This window comes from Dendrobium catenatum, unplaced genomic scaffold, assembly GCF_001605985.2.
Source record: "Dendrobium catenatum unplaced genomic scaffold, ASM160598v2 fragScaff_scaffold_80, whole genome shotgun sequence".
Lineage (NCBI taxonomy): Eukaryota > Viridiplantae > Streptophyta > Magnoliopsida > Asparagales > Orchidaceae > Dendrobium > Dendrobium catenatum.
In genome coordinates this window covers 765,891-783,864 of record NW_021318542.1, presented here as the reverse complement: position 1 = coordinate 783,864, position 17,974 = coordinate 765,891, and the positions used below count along the sequence as shown (strand labels likewise).

The 17,974-nt window shown below is 36.3% G+C and overlaps 1 protein-coding gene across 29 annotated transcripts; it reads right to left on the bottom strand.

The window, feature by feature from the left end:
- Nucleotides 1-8,273: 8,273 nt before the first annotated feature.
- Nucleotides 8,274-14,470, bottom strand: LOC110104464 (cyclin-dependent kinase G-2). 29 transcript variants are annotated; one of them, XM_028696367.1, is made up of 13 exons: nucleotides 14,242-14,470; nucleotides 12,670-14,054; nucleotides 12,450-12,578; nucleotides 12,168-12,303; nucleotides 11,987-12,075; nucleotides 11,732-11,849; nucleotides 11,508-11,614; nucleotides 11,356-11,421; nucleotides 11,225-11,268; nucleotides 11,064-11,127; nucleotides 9,014-10,883; nucleotides 8,704-8,832; nucleotides 8,277-8,606 (listed from the first exon to the last, which is right to left on the bottom strand). In XM_028696367.1, coding segments are annotated over exons 2-9 (2,013 nt in total). In that variant the 5' UTR covers nucleotides 14,037-14,054; nucleotides 14,242-14,470; the 3' UTR covers nucleotides 8,277-8,606; nucleotides 8,704-8,832; nucleotides 9,014-10,883; nucleotides 11,064-11,127; nucleotides 11,225-11,267. The 29 variants fall into 29 exon arrangements, with proteins under 29 accessions (XP_028552164.1, XP_028552195.1, XP_028552206.1 ...); XM_028696365.1 differs by having other exon boundaries at nucleotides 11,257-11,268; XM_028696331.1 differs by having other exon boundaries at nucleotides 8,274-8,606; nucleotides 9,014-9,432; nucleotides 10,798-10,883; nucleotides 11,064-11,421.
- Nucleotides 14,471-17,974: the final 3,504 nt, after the last annotated feature.

The following is a 17,974-nucleotide window of genomic DNA, read 5'->3' as shown; positions in this document are numbered from 1 at the left end:
AATAAAATTAATATAATAATGATACTATCAGTTTAAATATGAGATAAAATTAAGCAAAATATTAAATTATAAAAATATAAAACTTACATAATTACTTTAAAATATATATTTTTTAAATATCACATAAGAGTATAAAAATCCAAAACTTAATTTAATTAAAACATTATTGAACCGATTTTAAAACAACCAAACTAGACTGGTCATCTGACCGGTTCACGATTGAATCGACCAATCCGGTTCATTTTTTAAAACCATGATCCAAACATTGAAACAAATGTCAAATTTAAAAACTATATTTGCAAGAAAATTGAATATATTTAAATTTTAAAATAAGTGCAAAAATTATGATGAATCCAACCTACATCCTTGCCTAAACTTCCAACATATAAGATTAAACTCTACTTGGTGACATGATTGAAACTACTTTTGATTTATGACAACTTTTTTTATACTGTTTTCTAAAAAAAATTTCTATTATTAAAATTTTTATACTAAAAAACTACTTTAAAAAATAATAAAAAAATTATCTCAAACAAAATCTTAGTTACAATATCTGATATTTAGGCACATGCTGATTGAACCTCCTTAACTTTCATCTAGATTTTACAAAAGCATATATTTTGCACTGCCAGATTTTCAGAATTTTGACATTTTATACTGCCTGAAATTTACTTTACATTGCTTGCTAAGTTTTTTTACTGTGGCAATTGTTAAGCAACCAAACTTGTGTACATTCTTTCAAATTCAAGAATGTCAGTTGGGTGAAATTCCCTTCCAAATCATTTCTCTACAATCTTCTCTCATTTTATTAAATCCACCTGAAAATGTTTCCCTAAATCATTCTCCACATAAACAAATTTTGATTATCAAGGCTTTATCTTAAGTGATTACTCTAACACAATCACTAATTACAATGGATATAGGTTGACACTATCACAAATTAAGCAGCCAAATCCCATTCCCCGGCACTCGAACCATGAGTGGAGAGCGAACAAACCCCTTCTCGAGTGATTAAAGCTAGCTCAATCCCCACATACTTTTTTTTGAGACATTTAGATCAATTAAGACAAACTCACACATATCACATACATAAGACTCAAACCCAAAACTGCTTGAGTGATAGTCAAAGCTCTCAATAGACAAATAAAGATGAGCTATGTAACCACGCATACTCTTTTCTGGGAAAATTGGAAAATAGCATAAATTGAGTAGAGATCAAGGCATGATTGAACCTGAGCACATCTACAGAAACCTTTTCATTGAATAAACAATACTCTTGATACGTCATAGAAAAATTATCTTGATCATGCATGAATCTCAATGCAAAATCAAGTTAGAAACTTCCAAAATTAAAATTGGGACCATCGGAACTCCGATTTCAGCAAATTTACATTCAAATTGAACGTCTCAGAAATACGAACCCAACGACACCAAATTCGACTCAATCCGAGACCAAATGAGTCCAAATCAAGGAAAGCACTGTTGGAAGGTTCGAACCACAATTTGGATTACCAAACAGTTTCCAAACATTACGTGCTTATAGTTGAATCGAGCGGCTCGACGAGACAAATCCAACGAGCCCAAGATCGTTGAATTCCGACATCACTAAGACATTCAAATGTCCATCAAACGGTCCATGATCAAGGGATTCAACATCGGCCATCCATCCGACCACTCCTTATTTACCCTTGATCTCTCACCTATTTACAGACCATGCCACTTCAGAAATCTATAAATAGACCCCTCATTTCTCTTGAAAGGGAATCCCAATCAAGAAGAGAATAAGAGAAGGAAGAGAAGGAAGAAGCTCCTCATCGACCACCGCCGGAGTCTCGCCGGACCACCACCTGAGGCATTCATTCTTGCTGGACCACCGCCTGAGGCCCTCATCTTCGCCGGACCACCACCTGAGGCTCTCATCCTTGCTGGACCACCGCCTGAGGCCCTCATCCTTGCTGGACCACCGTCTGGCCCTCGGACTTCTGTCGGACCACCACTTGAGGCCTAGACTTCTGTCGGGCTACCACCTGATGCCTAGAGTTCTACCAGAGTACCACCATACTACAACGATCTTTATATCCCCGATCTCCGGTAAACTATGATCTTTCGGACCCCTGTCTCCTGTCGATTATGGTCCTTTCGACCTCCGTCGCATACTACGGACCTTCTGACTAACATCGCTAGACAACGGTTTTTCTGACCTCGATCTCCTGCATATTACGTTCCTTCTAACCTCCATCACCAGACAACGATCTTTCTGACCTCTATCCTATCGACTATGTTCACGCCGACTAAACAAACATGTCTATATTGTAACTCCCACAATGTAATGCGCTATATATGATGTACATTTGTACCATCAAGCCAATGTCTTCTCCCAAGGAAGGGCCTCATTTGTAATCGACTGCAAATACTAGTGAATTCATTCAAATTGGGCCAGACCCCATGGTTTTTCCCCCTTTTCAAAAGTTTCCACGTAAAAACTCTGGTGTCTCTTATGAACGCAATACCCTCTCTCTCTTATCTGATTGTGTGCTGGATCTTCGTACAACGTTAAGACGTTAAACTATACATTTCTCTACCACCGCGAATACTCCAGGACGCAACAACTCTAATCCACTCAACTACTTCTCAAAATCCTTCTAAGTATGCTGGAGGAACAAGAGGAAGATGAACTAGTACACATGGAGATTTTTTTTTTTTTAAGATTTCCAAACGATCTAAAATGATATTTTTATTACGCTGGGTTCAATTGCATATAGGCCATTACATCACTTGAGAACATGAAGGACAGAACAAATCAAGAACATCCACAATTGATTAATCATTGATCCAACTTAAACTAAAAAACTTTTCATTGCCCACCTCTAAAACCACATCCTTGCCCATGACAAGTCTCCTAAAGATTTCAATCGACTATAAGACAACGATGACAATAACAACAACAATAACCTTTATCCCACTACGTGTGGTCGGCTACATGAATTCTTTTTCTCCATTGTGCCATGTTTAGAGTCAAATTCTTATTAAAATCTAATAAAGAAATGTCATTTTTAATATTTTCTAACCAAATCTTTTTAGGTCTACCTCTATCTTTATTAACATAAGCTAGTTTCCTAACAAGATCATCGGAAGGCCGCCATTTTATGTGACCAAACCATCTAAGAAAACTCTCTCTAATCTTATTTTACACTCGAGGTACTCCAACCTTTTCATGCATATGCTCATTTCGTATTCTGTCTCTAAAAATAAAGTCACTCATCCAGCTGAGCATCCTCATCTTTACAACACTTAACTTAATAGTATGCTTCTCTTTTAATGGCCAGCATTCTACACCATAAAGCATTGGAGGTCTCACCACCATCCTAAAGATTTTTTCCTTAAATTTGAGGGAGACTTTTTTATCACACAACACGCCCAATGCATTCCTCAACTTAACAATCCAACTTGAATTCTACTAATAATATTCCCATCTATTTCACCATCACTTTGAAGAATAGACCAAAGATATCTAAAACGTGTAATCTTATTAATGACTTGATCGCCCAAAGTCACAATCCCCACAGTAGATTTGTCACGACTAAAATTATAGTCCATATGTTCGATTTTAGATCTACTCAACCAAAAACTTTTAGACCCTAACGTTAATGATGGGGACATCAGATCATGGAAAGTATATCAGAGATATGGCCGACGATCTACAGCCATGATCGCACTGATCTATTTTTGATTCATTATATGTATTTGTTTTATTTGTTTGCATTATGTATTTGTTTTATTTGCATTTTTCGTTTTACCCTTAATTAAGGGTCGAGTCATATGTAAGCTCTACGGGCAACGTTGTTTTTTTGTTCTCTTTCATTGTAGGAGGCTATTTATAAGCCTCATATGTTTCTTTTCAAGTTAATGAAGAATTATAATGAAAATTTTTGCAACTCTGTGTTTTATGAGAGCTTGAGAGCTTTGGAGAGAAATCCCTAGGAGAGGGGAAACGAATCACCCACCAACCTTAGAAGCATCCGAGTTGGTGCCTCTTTTATACCTTAATCTATTCTTCTTCTTCCCTTCCCCTCCCTTCCACCGTTCGGCCAAGCCCTCTCTCCCAAAGCTGTTGACCACCTCCAATCCTTCTCCCCGCCGGCCAACCCTCATCCCCACATCCCACCTCTCGGCCATGCTCCACACCACAACCCCCTTCCTACTCGGCTAACACCCCATCCTCCCATCTCCAAGTCACCCAAATTCCCACCCCAACCCTAACCGAGCCTCCGACCTACTCCATCCCCCTTTGCCTCAAAAATTCAAACCACCTCGTCATTACTTTCCTTCTCTACATAAACACTATTGGGAAAGTCTTGATTTCAATTATTCAATCAATTTTGAATTTTAAAATATTTCCTAAAATAGAATTCTATTTTAGGAAAGTTCTTCAAAACAAATCCAAATCAATTTTGAATTGGATTGGATTTAAATCCTCTTCCTTAATTTGGGATTCCCAATTAAACAAGTAGTAAATCCCCTTCCCTAAACCCCCATCTCCATCACCATTTCGTCAGCCCCCCTTCTCCCCATCTCTTTCCCTCCACATTAATTCCCTTCCCTCTAATTACTTCAATCAAGCCTCTCATTAAGGATTGATTTTCCCTCCCTTTCTCTTTATGTAAATTCAAACTTCAAACCCTATTTCCCTCCATCATCTTCCTTTAAAATCTGAACCATATTTCCCCACCTCCCTCTCTAACCTAGCCAACCCTACCTAATCCTAACTCCACCAAAATCTGAACCTAAACTCTCCCAAGCCTCCTACCTTGGTCGACCACCTTCCCATCCCTTCTTCTACTTGAATTCCTTGGAGAAACTTCTCTCTCAAGGAGAATCCTTAAAGACAACAAAGAGCGTCTTCCACAGAATTTCAAAGCCATGTATCTTATGCATGACCGATCCTGTACTCGACTCCGACTTCGTCTACAGCGAACAAGGCTTCGTCGACATCCTCCGATCTCCTTTCTTCGACGTCAATTCGTAGGTAGAAAATTCAGTCGAGGAATACTTAGAGCGTATCATATTCACTCTATCGGAACTCATAAAAGAACAACTTTCCAGCGTTAAGTGGCAAATCATCGTCACACCAAGACAAGGGTGAACTCTTTCCCCCTCAATTTCCTTCCTATTCTCCTTCGATTGTGGTTGTGTATCAAGCATAAAGAACCGTGCAAAGCTCTCTGCCAAAGCTTAGTAAACGTAGGGAATGAGTGATGGATTTCTATGCATCTAATCTCGATGTTAATCTAGAGATGTTATTGGAAATCCTCTATATTTGCTTATGTTGAATTTTATAACTGTTTTGTGATCCTAATTATTACTGTGTGACTTGGCCTAAACTAAGGCACCCCTTTCTTGTTTTCCATTTTCGTTGTCTAACATTAATTCTTATTGCTCTTACTTGAAAGCATGCAAATTCTTACATCCATCATTTAAAGCATTCATAGTTCTACATCAGTTAACCTCCATAATTCAACTTTACCTTCAACTCCTTCTAGTCTTATCAACAAGAAGAATATCATCAACAAAAAGCATACACCATGGTACAACCTCTTGCAAATGTCTAATGAACATCCATAACTAACACAAAAAGATACGGGCTTAAGGCCGATCCTTGATTTAATCCAACAGAAATAGAAAAATACCTGGTCAAACTACCTTGTGTTTGAACACAAAGAAATAACTCTTGCATACACATCCTTATTGACTTGAATATAAGCATTATTAATCCCTTTCTTTTCTAGAAACTCTCCATAGCACTTCTCTTGAAACTTTATCATATGCTTTCTCTAAATCAATAAATATCATATGTAGATTCTCCTTATTCTCTCTATACTTCTTCATCAAACCTTTCAAAAAATAATAGCTTCCAAAGTAGACCTACCCAACATCAATCAACTATAAAACAACTTGGTGAAAATTCTCAACATAATAAATCATAGCTAAGGTAAACGATTAAACTATGTAATCAAAGAAAAGTTTCTCTAGAGAAGCAATGAAGCCTTATGCAACAACTATGAGAAGCAGGTTATACATATCTATCAATTTATGCCTTTTATCATCAGTCCTCGCGCTTTCTTCAGGTACACTCAAGTGCTCTATGATCCTTCAACACTCCTATAAAAGAGCTTTCACCCTCTGCCAATAAATATCATCTATGAGAGTAGCATTCAATAAGGCCCATTTGAGCCTAGCTATTTGATGAAAGTTCCACACAACACTTCACTTCTATCATATCCAATCATTATTCTATCATTCATCCCAGCATACGTGCCATGAACTATGTGGAATGCCCATTACAACATTCATTCAATATAATAATACTTTCTCTATAAGTCTCATGGAAGAAGGAACTAGTAAGTAGCAAGCAGCACATGAAAGGTTAAGATTGTTGGTTTACCAGCTCGCTCTACCAGCGCCATGGTTTTCTCCTCTAGAAGACCAATAACTTGTTTTTTTTTTTCTCTCCTTGAGGTTTGTATAGTGGTGAAAACTAATTCTCTTGTCTTCAACTAATAGAGATGAACATGTTGATCATAAATGGAGGCAATCAAGAGACTTGTCGCTGATTAGCCTTTATAACTACTATGACTTTAAACTCTCATTAATCACCTAAACCCTAAACATCGAAGGCTTCTACGAACTTCTAGTATTATTCAGCTCTATTTGTTGGAATCAAAACAACCTATTTAACCTTTCCATCTATGCGAACCGATGTATGAAATAAATATAAACAATCTCTTGACTCATCAGCACCACTACTACTAGGCATAAAAACTTCCGGACTTGTAGAGTTTAGTTCTTGGGAATTGAAATCCTCTCGAAGAGGGGTTTAAGGAAGAAACCATGTCAACCACTTTGACCAATTTGATAACATCGTCAGTCTATTACATGGAAATGATTTTGCTAGAATATTCTCTCAGAGAACTTACTTGATAAGGGGCAATGAATGAAGATCCCTATACGAACCATCTTGAAGCTGCACATGAGCCACTATACCCTATTTTTTGTCGGAAAAATCTTTAGAAAACCCTACCAAGTTAGTGTTGCTGCAGTCAAATAACAATTCTAGGCTTTCTGTGCCCATGCTTTGGTTAAAATTGATGAGTCCAAACAGTAATGTAATAAAAGCTAGCTTAGATTTTCTAAGAACGGCTATTATCAAAGGGATGCCGTTGAAAATTTCTCAATAAAAATATTGAACGTACTAAATGCACACTTAACAAGGTTATAGCACAATCTTGAGCAAATTCCTACAGTCCTACATACAACAATAGAGTACCGGAGCATGATGTTAATTTGCAAGGCAAACTGCTATTTGAATCCCTTTTGCCAAAAATTCTGCCAACTGAAAACATCAGAACTGCAATTCAAAATATAAACAAGAATCACTATGATCTCCAATATTCCACTGGTAAAATGTATAACCGCTTTAACATGGGAAAGCAGTTTTATGGACTTTCCATGCTGTATGCAAGCTTTAGGCTTCTTTTGAGACAATTTTTTTACTATTTGACTTTTCAGGCCACCACCACTACTTCTATTTGACAACTGTTTTTTTTTTTTTTTATTACTTTCAAAAAAATTCTATGTTAGGATGCCGCTTTAAAAAAAAAAATTATTTATCCCAAAATAGCTTTACAATCATCTTTACAAAAAGCTGCATTTGTCTCAAATGAACCCTAAGAGGTAGCAATGAATTTACTAGTTCGCTATGACAGGAAGATTAGCACCAGGCTTCATTTGAACTAATAATAACCAAGTTTTCCCTCCCCCTTCACAATCAAATTTCTCTAACCGAAAACAAAACACCAATAATAAAAGTCAACGTGGTAACAGAAAATTGCATTGCCAATTTTAACCTTGAAAGTGATAATTTGGTTTACACTGGTGAACAGCTTGAAGAAATCATGAAAAGTGAAAAAATACTGAAATAAAAAATTGATTATGAAAAAATTAAGTGCAGGAAGTAAAATTTTAACAATATAGAGAGATGAAAACCCTAGAATAAACTTTCTTTTTTTAAATTCCAAATACCAATGTCTTAGGCCGCTAAAGAATATTTAATACAAAATGGCATTGCATTAAAATTGGATGAAGTACCATACATATAATTTTACTGCTTCCAATATTTCCATGTTTTAGAACCCGTGGCCATAAAAGAGGAAAAGATTCTTCAGTGATGCATAATTAGTCAACTGAAACAGTATGGGCCTAACAAACACTAATAATTAAAACTGCATAAACTTCAGGATGGGTTTTACTGTTGATATTCTTTTGAAATGAGTTTGATATATAATAGGTTGATTAATCAATAATAAATCTCACTCATCGCAATACAACTTTTTCTCCATGAACCACAATAATCAATATAAATCCTTAGCGAAGAGGATAGTTCCACTTGCAATTTGTAATGTTAACACTGTCAAAAGCAAAGCTTCTTTAATATGACAAAATGGAATAATGTATTAATAAGAAATATGATTTTAGCATCATAACAGAATTCCTGAGAAAAGTTTCACCCACAAGTAGCTTGTGAAACTAAACAACTGCCACCTGCTATCCTGTACCCACGGAAAAAGCAGAAGCATAAGCATGCGTCAGCTCATTAAAAAAAAATTGATCCCGATAGTCTAAGAGAACTTTTTTCTCGTAACTTACCATTCAGCAGGTGAGAAGACAAGAATTTGTGAGGTGCAAATGCCGTATGACAAGTTAAAAAGTGAACATTAATCTGCCAAACAGTAAAAACTATAAAATAAAGAGTGCACCTTCCAGTCCTGCATAGCGCTGTAACAAATTCATAAATTCTACATCCCAATCAGTAAAAACAATAGAACCCCAGTTAGTTCTGTTGTTGACTGGTGAGATTTAAAGTTGGTTTTCAAAATAAGAAAAAACCTTCACCCAATTTCAACAAAACAAACGTTTGGCTTCAAGAAATGAGATTGAATCACTTATGGACACTTACAATGAAGCAAACTAGCCATAAAAGCATATTTGGAGCAATCCACATGCAATGTTGGCATCTTCGTCCATTGCCATGGTATGTGGAGTCCAAATGGCAAGGCTGCAACTATCTACTCTCTCACCCACCCACTGTAGAAAAACCAAGTTCCTCTGCAGACAACATCAGCAGTAATCCAAGTTCCATTTGCAAGGGCATATACATTATTAAACAGAAATAAGGAATTGGTCAAACTTCATTAGTATGCAATAAAAAAAGAGATACATGGGGACAGATCAATCTAGAATAAGGGCAACATGGGGAGAGAGAGAGAGTGAGAGTATGGCCCACGGCATGCACAACAATTATTCTTACCTCCTAAAAGCCAGAGGGTAGAAAGGATTTGAGGAAATAATTGAATCCTTTTTAACCTATTTGAAGTCCTGCTAGGAAAAGTTAAGATCTAACACAAAAATAGTTGCAGATTTCAAGTTGTACACCAAAATAAAAGTTCAAGAAGAGAATATTATAATAGTAATAATACATATATTATTCACGTCACGAAGATGTAATAGCACAACACAATTCCAGCATCACTGTTTGAAAGGGTAAAAAAAAGAATTTTTTAGAACAGATAGACCATGCTTCTTACATAGTTCATGATCATTGCAAAGTTGCTCCAAATCATGGGAGAGAATAGGGTTATGTGTTTTTAAAAAACTCCACAGACAAATAATAAGTGGGACTGCATATGAAATCCAGGACAAATAAGGATGATGAATTAGGCATTCATATTTTCTTACTTCCCATATGTCTATGCACATCTGTAAGTTCATATAATTCGGTTGAAACTTTTTTATGATGAATAAACCAGCTCATTTTGAAGGTCTTACGTCTTTCTGAATGCAGATGGTATCTTCGTGGACATAAAGAACTACAGTATGTGATCCATGTCACATCATTACGAACTTTTTAAGGCAACCTGCTCAGAGTCACGGTCATACTTGGCAATAAAAAGGATGAGTCGATAATGCAGATTGTAAGGTGCCCAATTTTAATCATACAAAAGTTAGAATGTCTATGTAGAATATTTTTCCTTAACCTTTACAAATATATCATAAAAGTTATTTCTGGATTATTTCTTATGTTGACTTCAAGGAAATGCACGCAAATGCATATGCATATTGACAAGCAAACATTTTCCTCATCTTTGAGACTTCATCTCCTTACACCACTCCCATGACTATAGGCATACTATGCATATAAATATCTTAGTACGGCATCTCAATGTTGAACATTCAATTAGTGCTTCTGTTATTATTTTGAGCGATTTTGTTTAATATCATGGAAACTGGTGAAATGCTAGCACTGCACAAGAATTCCAGCATTTGATTTCCATCTAAATCATTAGAAAGTGAAAATTGGTCCAAAATATAAAAGCATTACAGGTACAAAATTTCCGTTAATTATCCCCATCAGCAGAAAGGATTTGCTAGTGAAGTTTGAAAATGGAATTAATCAAATGAAAACGTACCTAACAAAACAGAAAAAAAACAAACAAGATACCTCAGACTCTAGACATTACACCATAAGACACCCATCAGTTGAGAAACATGAATACAAATTCCATCTGCAAAAATAAATTGCCTTCCCAGAATTGAAATAGTGTTTCACATCTTTAGTACTCATGGAAGAACTTAATTTGAAATTCCGAGTAATCTCATTAACAATAAATTTCCTTCGAAACTATGAGACTTTTAGCCATGCCTAAAAATTATTATAAATAACGAGCAATAATTAATAATTACCTTTCCTTGATAAAACACAAGGAGCCCATATGTTTTCTTCAGTTCTGGGTAGAAAAGAACCGTTCTCATCTCTTAACACCATTTGCCTCTTGCAAAGAAAGCATCAAATATTATAACTCAAAACATGCTCATTCACATTCAACTATTTTCCAACAAATAAACCAGCTTTTGAGAACATTTACAAATTATTAGTCAAAATATGTACAGAATTTTTCCATTGGGTATGATCATATAAAAATGAAGACAAAAAATGTCAGAAACTACACCTTGCAGTCCAGGCTGCACAAAAAAAACTTTCAAAGCATCACCGGCATTGCAGACCAGATAGTCCTGCAACAGAAGTTTCCATTGAGGAAAGGAATAGAATATTATCGCCCCAAATTCATCTGGGGTTCCTGCTAAAGAACAGCATCAAATGTCTGCTCACATAAACACAAGGAGCCCATTTCATATACGTACCAAATCTCTCACCTAAAGTAAATCAGTGATGACTGAAATTTAGATTATGTCACCGATTACCCTTCTATTCACTTATCTAAAAAGTCACAGGTACCCAACTATTGTGAATCTTTCTGCATTAGCTCTTCCAGTGGAATTGGGCTCTTCATAATTCTTTGCCGATGCCTGAAAGGATGTATTCATGAGGAAGAAAAATATGTACTTGATACAGACATGCTCATTTTCTGCTGCTTTTCAATGGCTCCAAATACCTGTCTTGCCTATGTTGAGGAGGAAATGTTGGCATAAAATCCTTTGTCGTAGGAAGGGGAGATTCACGAAACCAGGGATGATTAAGGGCATCATCGACTGTTATCCTCTGCATAGAGGAGGTAACAATATTAGGCAGTACTAGGATATAATTAAAGCAGCTAAGGATATTAATTACCAAAATTATGAGAAAAAAATAAAGCAAATATTTTTTCATAAGTCTCACCTTCTCAGGATCATAGGTTAGAAGCTGAGTCAGCAAGTTAAATCCAGCAGTAGAAAGAGATGGGCGGCCCAAAAATGATGCAGCAGAACTTCGTGGAAACTTCTCCTGCAGCTTAAAACTGAAAGAAAAAGAGTTCATCAGTATCGCAGAAGGGGCAGTAGTGAACAATCAGAAGGAACAAATGCTAGCAAGCTGGAAGATCAATTTTTAAGTGGAGAAATCTCATTTTTATCAAAGCAAAACCAGTTGACTTACGGTTTCTTGACAAAATTAACTTTGGCACCAGGCAATCTGCCGAATCCAGGCCAAATTTTCTCATCAGGAGTTCCAAGAGTTTTAAATATCTATAGTAGAACAATAACATGTTATTAAATTGTAGAAATTAAAAAAACAAGATCTAATTAAACAATAACCAGTGCAAAAAAAAAGAGCATACCTTGTCAAGTTGATCAAGTTCACTCTTCCCGGGAAATAATGGTTCCCTGGTCAAGAGCTCAGCCATTATGCAACCCAACGACCACATGTCTATAGCAGTTGAATATTTCTTTGCTCCTAATAGCAATTCAGGAGCCCTATAGTTAGAAGTAAACGCCAAGCAAACCATAAGTTATATCACATTTAGAAACAAGAACTAAAAGTCCAAAAAGCAAGATCCAAAAGTCCTCGAAGATTATGCAACCTATGAGGCGCTTGTTAAGAAAGCAAGCATGAAACTAACCTGTACCACAAAGTCACAACCAACTGAGTATATGGCTTCAATGGACTCCCATATTGACGAGATAAACCAAAATCGCATATCTTTAGCTCACCGCGATTGTTGAAGAGAAGATTCGATGTCTTCAAATCCCTGCAAAAGGCAGCGAAAACAGGTTCAAACAAAAATCAACACCTAAATTTTCAGCAAAGCAAAGTATGGCAAAACCAATGCACAATATTACCTATGCAGTACCCAATTATCATGAAGATGCTTGACACCAGCAAAGAGCTGCAGCATCAAGCATTTAACTTCACTCAGATGGAAGGGCTTTTTCATAGTCTCTATCAACCCCTTGAGATCATGCTCCATGTACTCCATCACTGTAAAAACACAATCAAGATCCCTGCCCACAACAACTTCCTTAACTTCCACAATAGATGGGTGGTGAAGAGATAACAAAATGTTAATTTCCCTTAAGGATGTCAAAGGGAAACCCTCCCGCTCCTTCTCCATCTTTACCTTCTTCAAAGCTACAATTTCTCCAGTTTTCTTGTCCTTTGCTCTGTACACAATTCCATAAGTTCCTTCATTAATCTTGTTAAGCTTCTCAAATTCATCTACAGTCCTACAACCTTGGAACATGTTTATACTTCTATAGGGAGGTTCCACAGAATCCGATGTCCTAGCCCTGCAACCTTCTAATGAACCATCACTTTCCAATCCATTTGAGTCCTCTCCAGATGCATCCAGGCCATCAATATCCTCCACAGGATTCAAATAAGACTCTCCACATAGTTCACCAGCTGTAGACCCTTTGGTACCTTCTCTGAAAGTAACTTCACCAGGCACCAGTCTCGGATCTCGTTCAAAAGCCAAAAGAATGTTTTTTCTCCCGTTGGGCAACAAATCCACATCAGGAGTAGCATCTTCATCATCATCAAAGGAATCATTCACATGCGCCCATCTTGACAAAGAGATGGAACTTGCCGGCACAAAATCTTCTTCCATCTGTACAGAAAAATCACCATTCTCCAATTGCGAGCCGTGAACAAAATCAATAGAAGCCTTCTGATCCGATAAGGCCAACAATTCCTCAGATTTTGTAATTTTCTTAGCACATATGGGTTCAAAAAACTTTTGTGGAAGTGAAGAATGTGATTGGAAAGCCTCCTCGTTTCTGGTCTTTTGTTTAAAAACTCTGCTTTTCTTGGCATCCCTGCCCCACTCTATCGATGAGAACTTCCTCTTCTTACATGAGGAAGCCTCATCATTGTCCTCTAATCCCTTAACTCCATCTTCAATTCCAGAACTGTCTTCGCTGGACAACTCACCAGGCTCACGGTCCATGAACCTTTTGGAAATCCAGCCAACCGCCTGCATCTTTCCATTAATTCCATTCATATTAAAATTCCCAAAAATAGGAAAATTTTTCCCTTTAATGTAATCTCCATACCCTCCATCCTTTTGCAGATCCATCCCGTCGCTTCCCTGCCAATCCGCTACATGATGTCGCTCCTGGTAATATTCTTTGTTTCTCAAAACATCAACACCAAATTCACTGCAAAAGGAATCGGGCCTTCCATAGCGTCCATACGGTGCTGGTGCCATGATACGCAAACGAAAACCCTAGAAAACGGAAGCAGAGGAAAACAATCGACAACCTTAATAACAGTACCCGATAAACAACAAATCAAGCAAACTCGCAATTTCAATTGAAACCCTAGAAAATCACGAAGGCTGATAAAGGCAATAGAATATATATTTCAAATTACGCAAGAAAATAAAAAGTAGGATCGACCGACTGAAATCATACCAGTAGGAACAAATCGAGAAGATTGAGAGATGAGAAATTCGTCGATAGATATTTCACAGAGGCCCAGGCAAGGATAAGAGAAAGGTTAGCGATCCAAACACGCGAAGCGGACCTTTCCCACGGAGTTTCCTCAGCCTCAGCCTTCGATTTCTCTAGGGTAGACGCGTAATCACGTGCTTTTATAGATATAGCAAATAAAAGTTTGAGCAAGCTGGCTCCGGTAAAGTTATCCGCGGCGTTGGGATATTTCTCATAGAGTACCTAGCACATATTTTGAATAAACTAATAAAGGAAAATATATATATGTACATATAAAATAAAGAAGGAGAGTAAAGCAGCTAAAGGCCAGCAGTCCGTCGTACAAAAAGTAAAAAAACCCATAAAACCAAGTAGATCAAAATAAGCAACGAGAGGGGACTCGGGATGGAGGACCCCAGCACCATCCTCGTAGCCAAGCATGAACCATCCCATCCGTAGGTGACAGCTATACAAACGCAATTCATAATCCACCAAGCATCAAACCGAGGCACCCAGGTTGCCAACCACCCAAGCCAACAAGGGGAAGCAGAGGTCTCCTCATCATCGTTCATGAAATCAACAAAAACCATCGACAAAATCGCAAAGGACAAAAACCAAGCCCTATTACTTCTTTCCTTTCCTTATATGCTTGCTACCAATCACATTATGAAAATCACGAACAACAGAACGTCCTACCAAATCTTTCTCAAATATATGAAAATCTGCTTTTTCCCCACTAGAAGGAGAAGAAGGAGAATCCTCTAAAACTAGCCAGGCAATTTGAACCAAAACAGAGTTTTTCACAGACTTAGCACATGGTTTTTCATTTCAACGTTAGACATAACAGAAATAGGAATATTAACAAAATTAACATTGCCCTCAAAGTTATCACTGGAAGCTAAGGGTTCGTTTGGGACGGCTTTTTTATTGCTTTCTAAAACGGAGTTTTAGTACAAATTTTTTTATTTTTGTACTAAAACTCCGTTTTAAAAAGCAATAAAAAAGCCGTCCCAAACGAAGCCTAAATTCAATCGAGCCTGCTTATCCAAATCCAAATTAATAGAAGAGTAGGCAGCACCAAATTAACAGAAGAGTAGGCAGCATCCTGATTCACGAGAGACAATTTTTGAATCAGAAAAACAGAAGAATTAGACTACTCAGCGACCACACAAGGCACTTCAGCCACAGCCAAATCACATAGGGCAGACACAGTACCCGCACAAGACAAAACATGTTTAAAATTAACACCACAATTAAATTCACCAATGCCACTAGCACATAACCGAGAGACCTTGGCAACAGACTCGACCCCAACCACTACAGAATCCACTTGAGCTAAAATAGGAGCATTAATCGCAGGTTTATCTCCCTCAAAAACCTCCACATTTCCAGCAAAATTCGCTACAGGGTCACAATCTACAGCAACCATAGTAATAAACAGCACAACAAGGGAAGGGGGAGAAGATCTAATCAAAGCAGGATTCACAAACGATAAAGCAATAAGAAACAACAACTACATTGGGACTTGAATTAATAAGAGAATTATCCCCTAAATCATCAATAACTTTTCCCAAAACCTGCCCAGCATGCACGATAGGACCAGGTTTAGTAACAGCAATAGACGAGTCAGCCGAAAGAGGAGGACGACATTTCCCAGCCACATGGCCTATGCATTTACAAGAAGCACAAAAGTGAGGGAATTCATTAAAGGTAACATCCTACACATACCCTAAACTTTCAAAACCTAACCAAACCTAGTTTGGATATGATTTAGTTATATCTAGCTCAACAAGAACACGAGCTACGGAAGGTCGAGAACTGGTAGAAGTAGCCGCATAAATTTTAGAGGTTTACCAAAAATAGCTCCCAAACCATGAAATATACGAGGGGTATAAAGTTGCAGACGCAATTGCAGAAAAGATACTCAAATCGGGATAACAGACAACTCAACACCAACATCTAAGCTGGGCGACCATTTCGTGAGTTTCATTTAACAATTGAAAACAATGAAGGATCAATGACAAAATACCCTATAGTAATCAAGATCATTCGTAAGCTTAATCAGAATGTGCGATGGGTCAAGCAAAGTGATGGAAACTTCACCGTTTAATTTTAGGTTAAGGAAAAACTTGCAAATGGAATCAAGAGAGGGTCGGTTAGAAGGGAAGAAACCAATTAAAGAAAATTGGTTTCCTAGTCAGAAATCCAAAGGGAAGGTAAACCACAAAAAGTTGAGGTCCGCGGTTCCAAAAATATGTATATTATGGATATTTACATACATAGCATCAAAACTCCATCATTTGCATAGTTAACACCTGAATGTTCCTAAGTCCAACATGATCTCCATCACCATCACTATCAAGATCCTTGTCATAACCTCAAGCTAGATCCTAATTGAAGCCTCCTCATTTCTGGCATCTGACCTATGTGAAATATAGAGTTTTTGTTTGACTTAGGAGGGGAGCAATTATTACGTCCGGTGAAATCCGAACGTATCCGAGTATCCGAATGTATACTAAGTCCTCAATACCGAGTTTTAGGTGACATGACACGTGATTATTGGTCTCTGAACGCATTCGGTGACCGGACGTAATAATTGCTCCTTAGGAGGGTGGTATATTTTCAATGTAATATATCATATCTATAGATTTATTATAAAACTATTGGTGACGAATGCCTCCCTTAACCCTAAAGTTCAACTGTTGTGTATGTGGATTAGGTGTGAGTAGCAAAGCTATTTGCACATATGCTATCCGCATTTAATAAACTTTTTTATATTTTATGATTTATAATGTATGATGGCATTTTCATAAATGAATTATATTCCCCCATTATTTGAATTATGATATGATTATGTGTGTTTATGTTATTATCTTTTGATATGTGCAAGAATAAGTATAGAAATTTAAAAAAATGCTATTAAAAATATTTTTGATATCATGATTCAATATCTTAAAATTTGGATTGTTATAAGGAAGCTAATATTATGTGGGTAAAATAGTTAGTGATACTAAAAATATTACAAAATATATATTTATATAATTGAAAGGCAAAACTCCAAATAGAAAAAATAGTTAGTGGTGAGGTAAAAATATATAATAAAAAAAAAAAGATTTATTATGAAAATATATTTAGAATTTAAAATTTTAAAAAATTGATAAAGATATAGAGGGCCACATAGGAATGCTAAGAAAATAATATGTAAAGCATAAAATTTTAAATTTTAATGAATTATATAATAAATTAGATACAAAGGAGAATAAAATATGTATATATAAGTTAGTTAAAGAAAGAGATAAGAGAGGTAAAGATTTAGTTCAAATAAAGTACATTAAAGATGAAGATAGAAAAATATTTTTCTTAGAAGATGATATTTAAAATATAATGATGAGATATTTTAATGAAATTTTCAATAAAGGTTATGAGAACACAAGTTATTTTAGTGGCCTTAACACCATAACTGAAAAAAAGAAAAAAAATCACATCATTAGTAAAATCAAAGTTGGAGAGGCTTTAATAAAATAAAACATAAAAAACATTAGAACCAAATGAATTTCGAATAGAAGTATGAAAATGCTTAGGGGGTAAAGAAAATTTCTTGATATACTAAACTTTTTAAAATTATTTTGAAGACTAAAAATGTCATATGAGCGGAGAAATAGTGTTTTGATTCCTATCTTTGAGAATAAATGTGCAAAAAATATGTTAATTATTA

Bases quoted from the DNA above. Each gene is read 5' to 3' on its own strand.
- LOC110104464 (XM_028696286.1), bottom strand. From the start codon at position 14,036: ATGGCACCAGCACCGTATGGACGCTATGGAAGGCCCGATTCCTTTTGC. The intron at 11,850-11,986 runs GTAAGTCAACTG...TTTTTCTTTCAG, and splicing joins GTTAATTTTGTCAAGAAACC to TTTTAAGCTGCAGGAGAAGT. The intron at 11,615-11,731 runs GTGAGACTTATG...TCCTCTATGCAG, and splicing joins TAACCTATGATCCTGAGAAG to AGGATAACAGTCGATGATGC.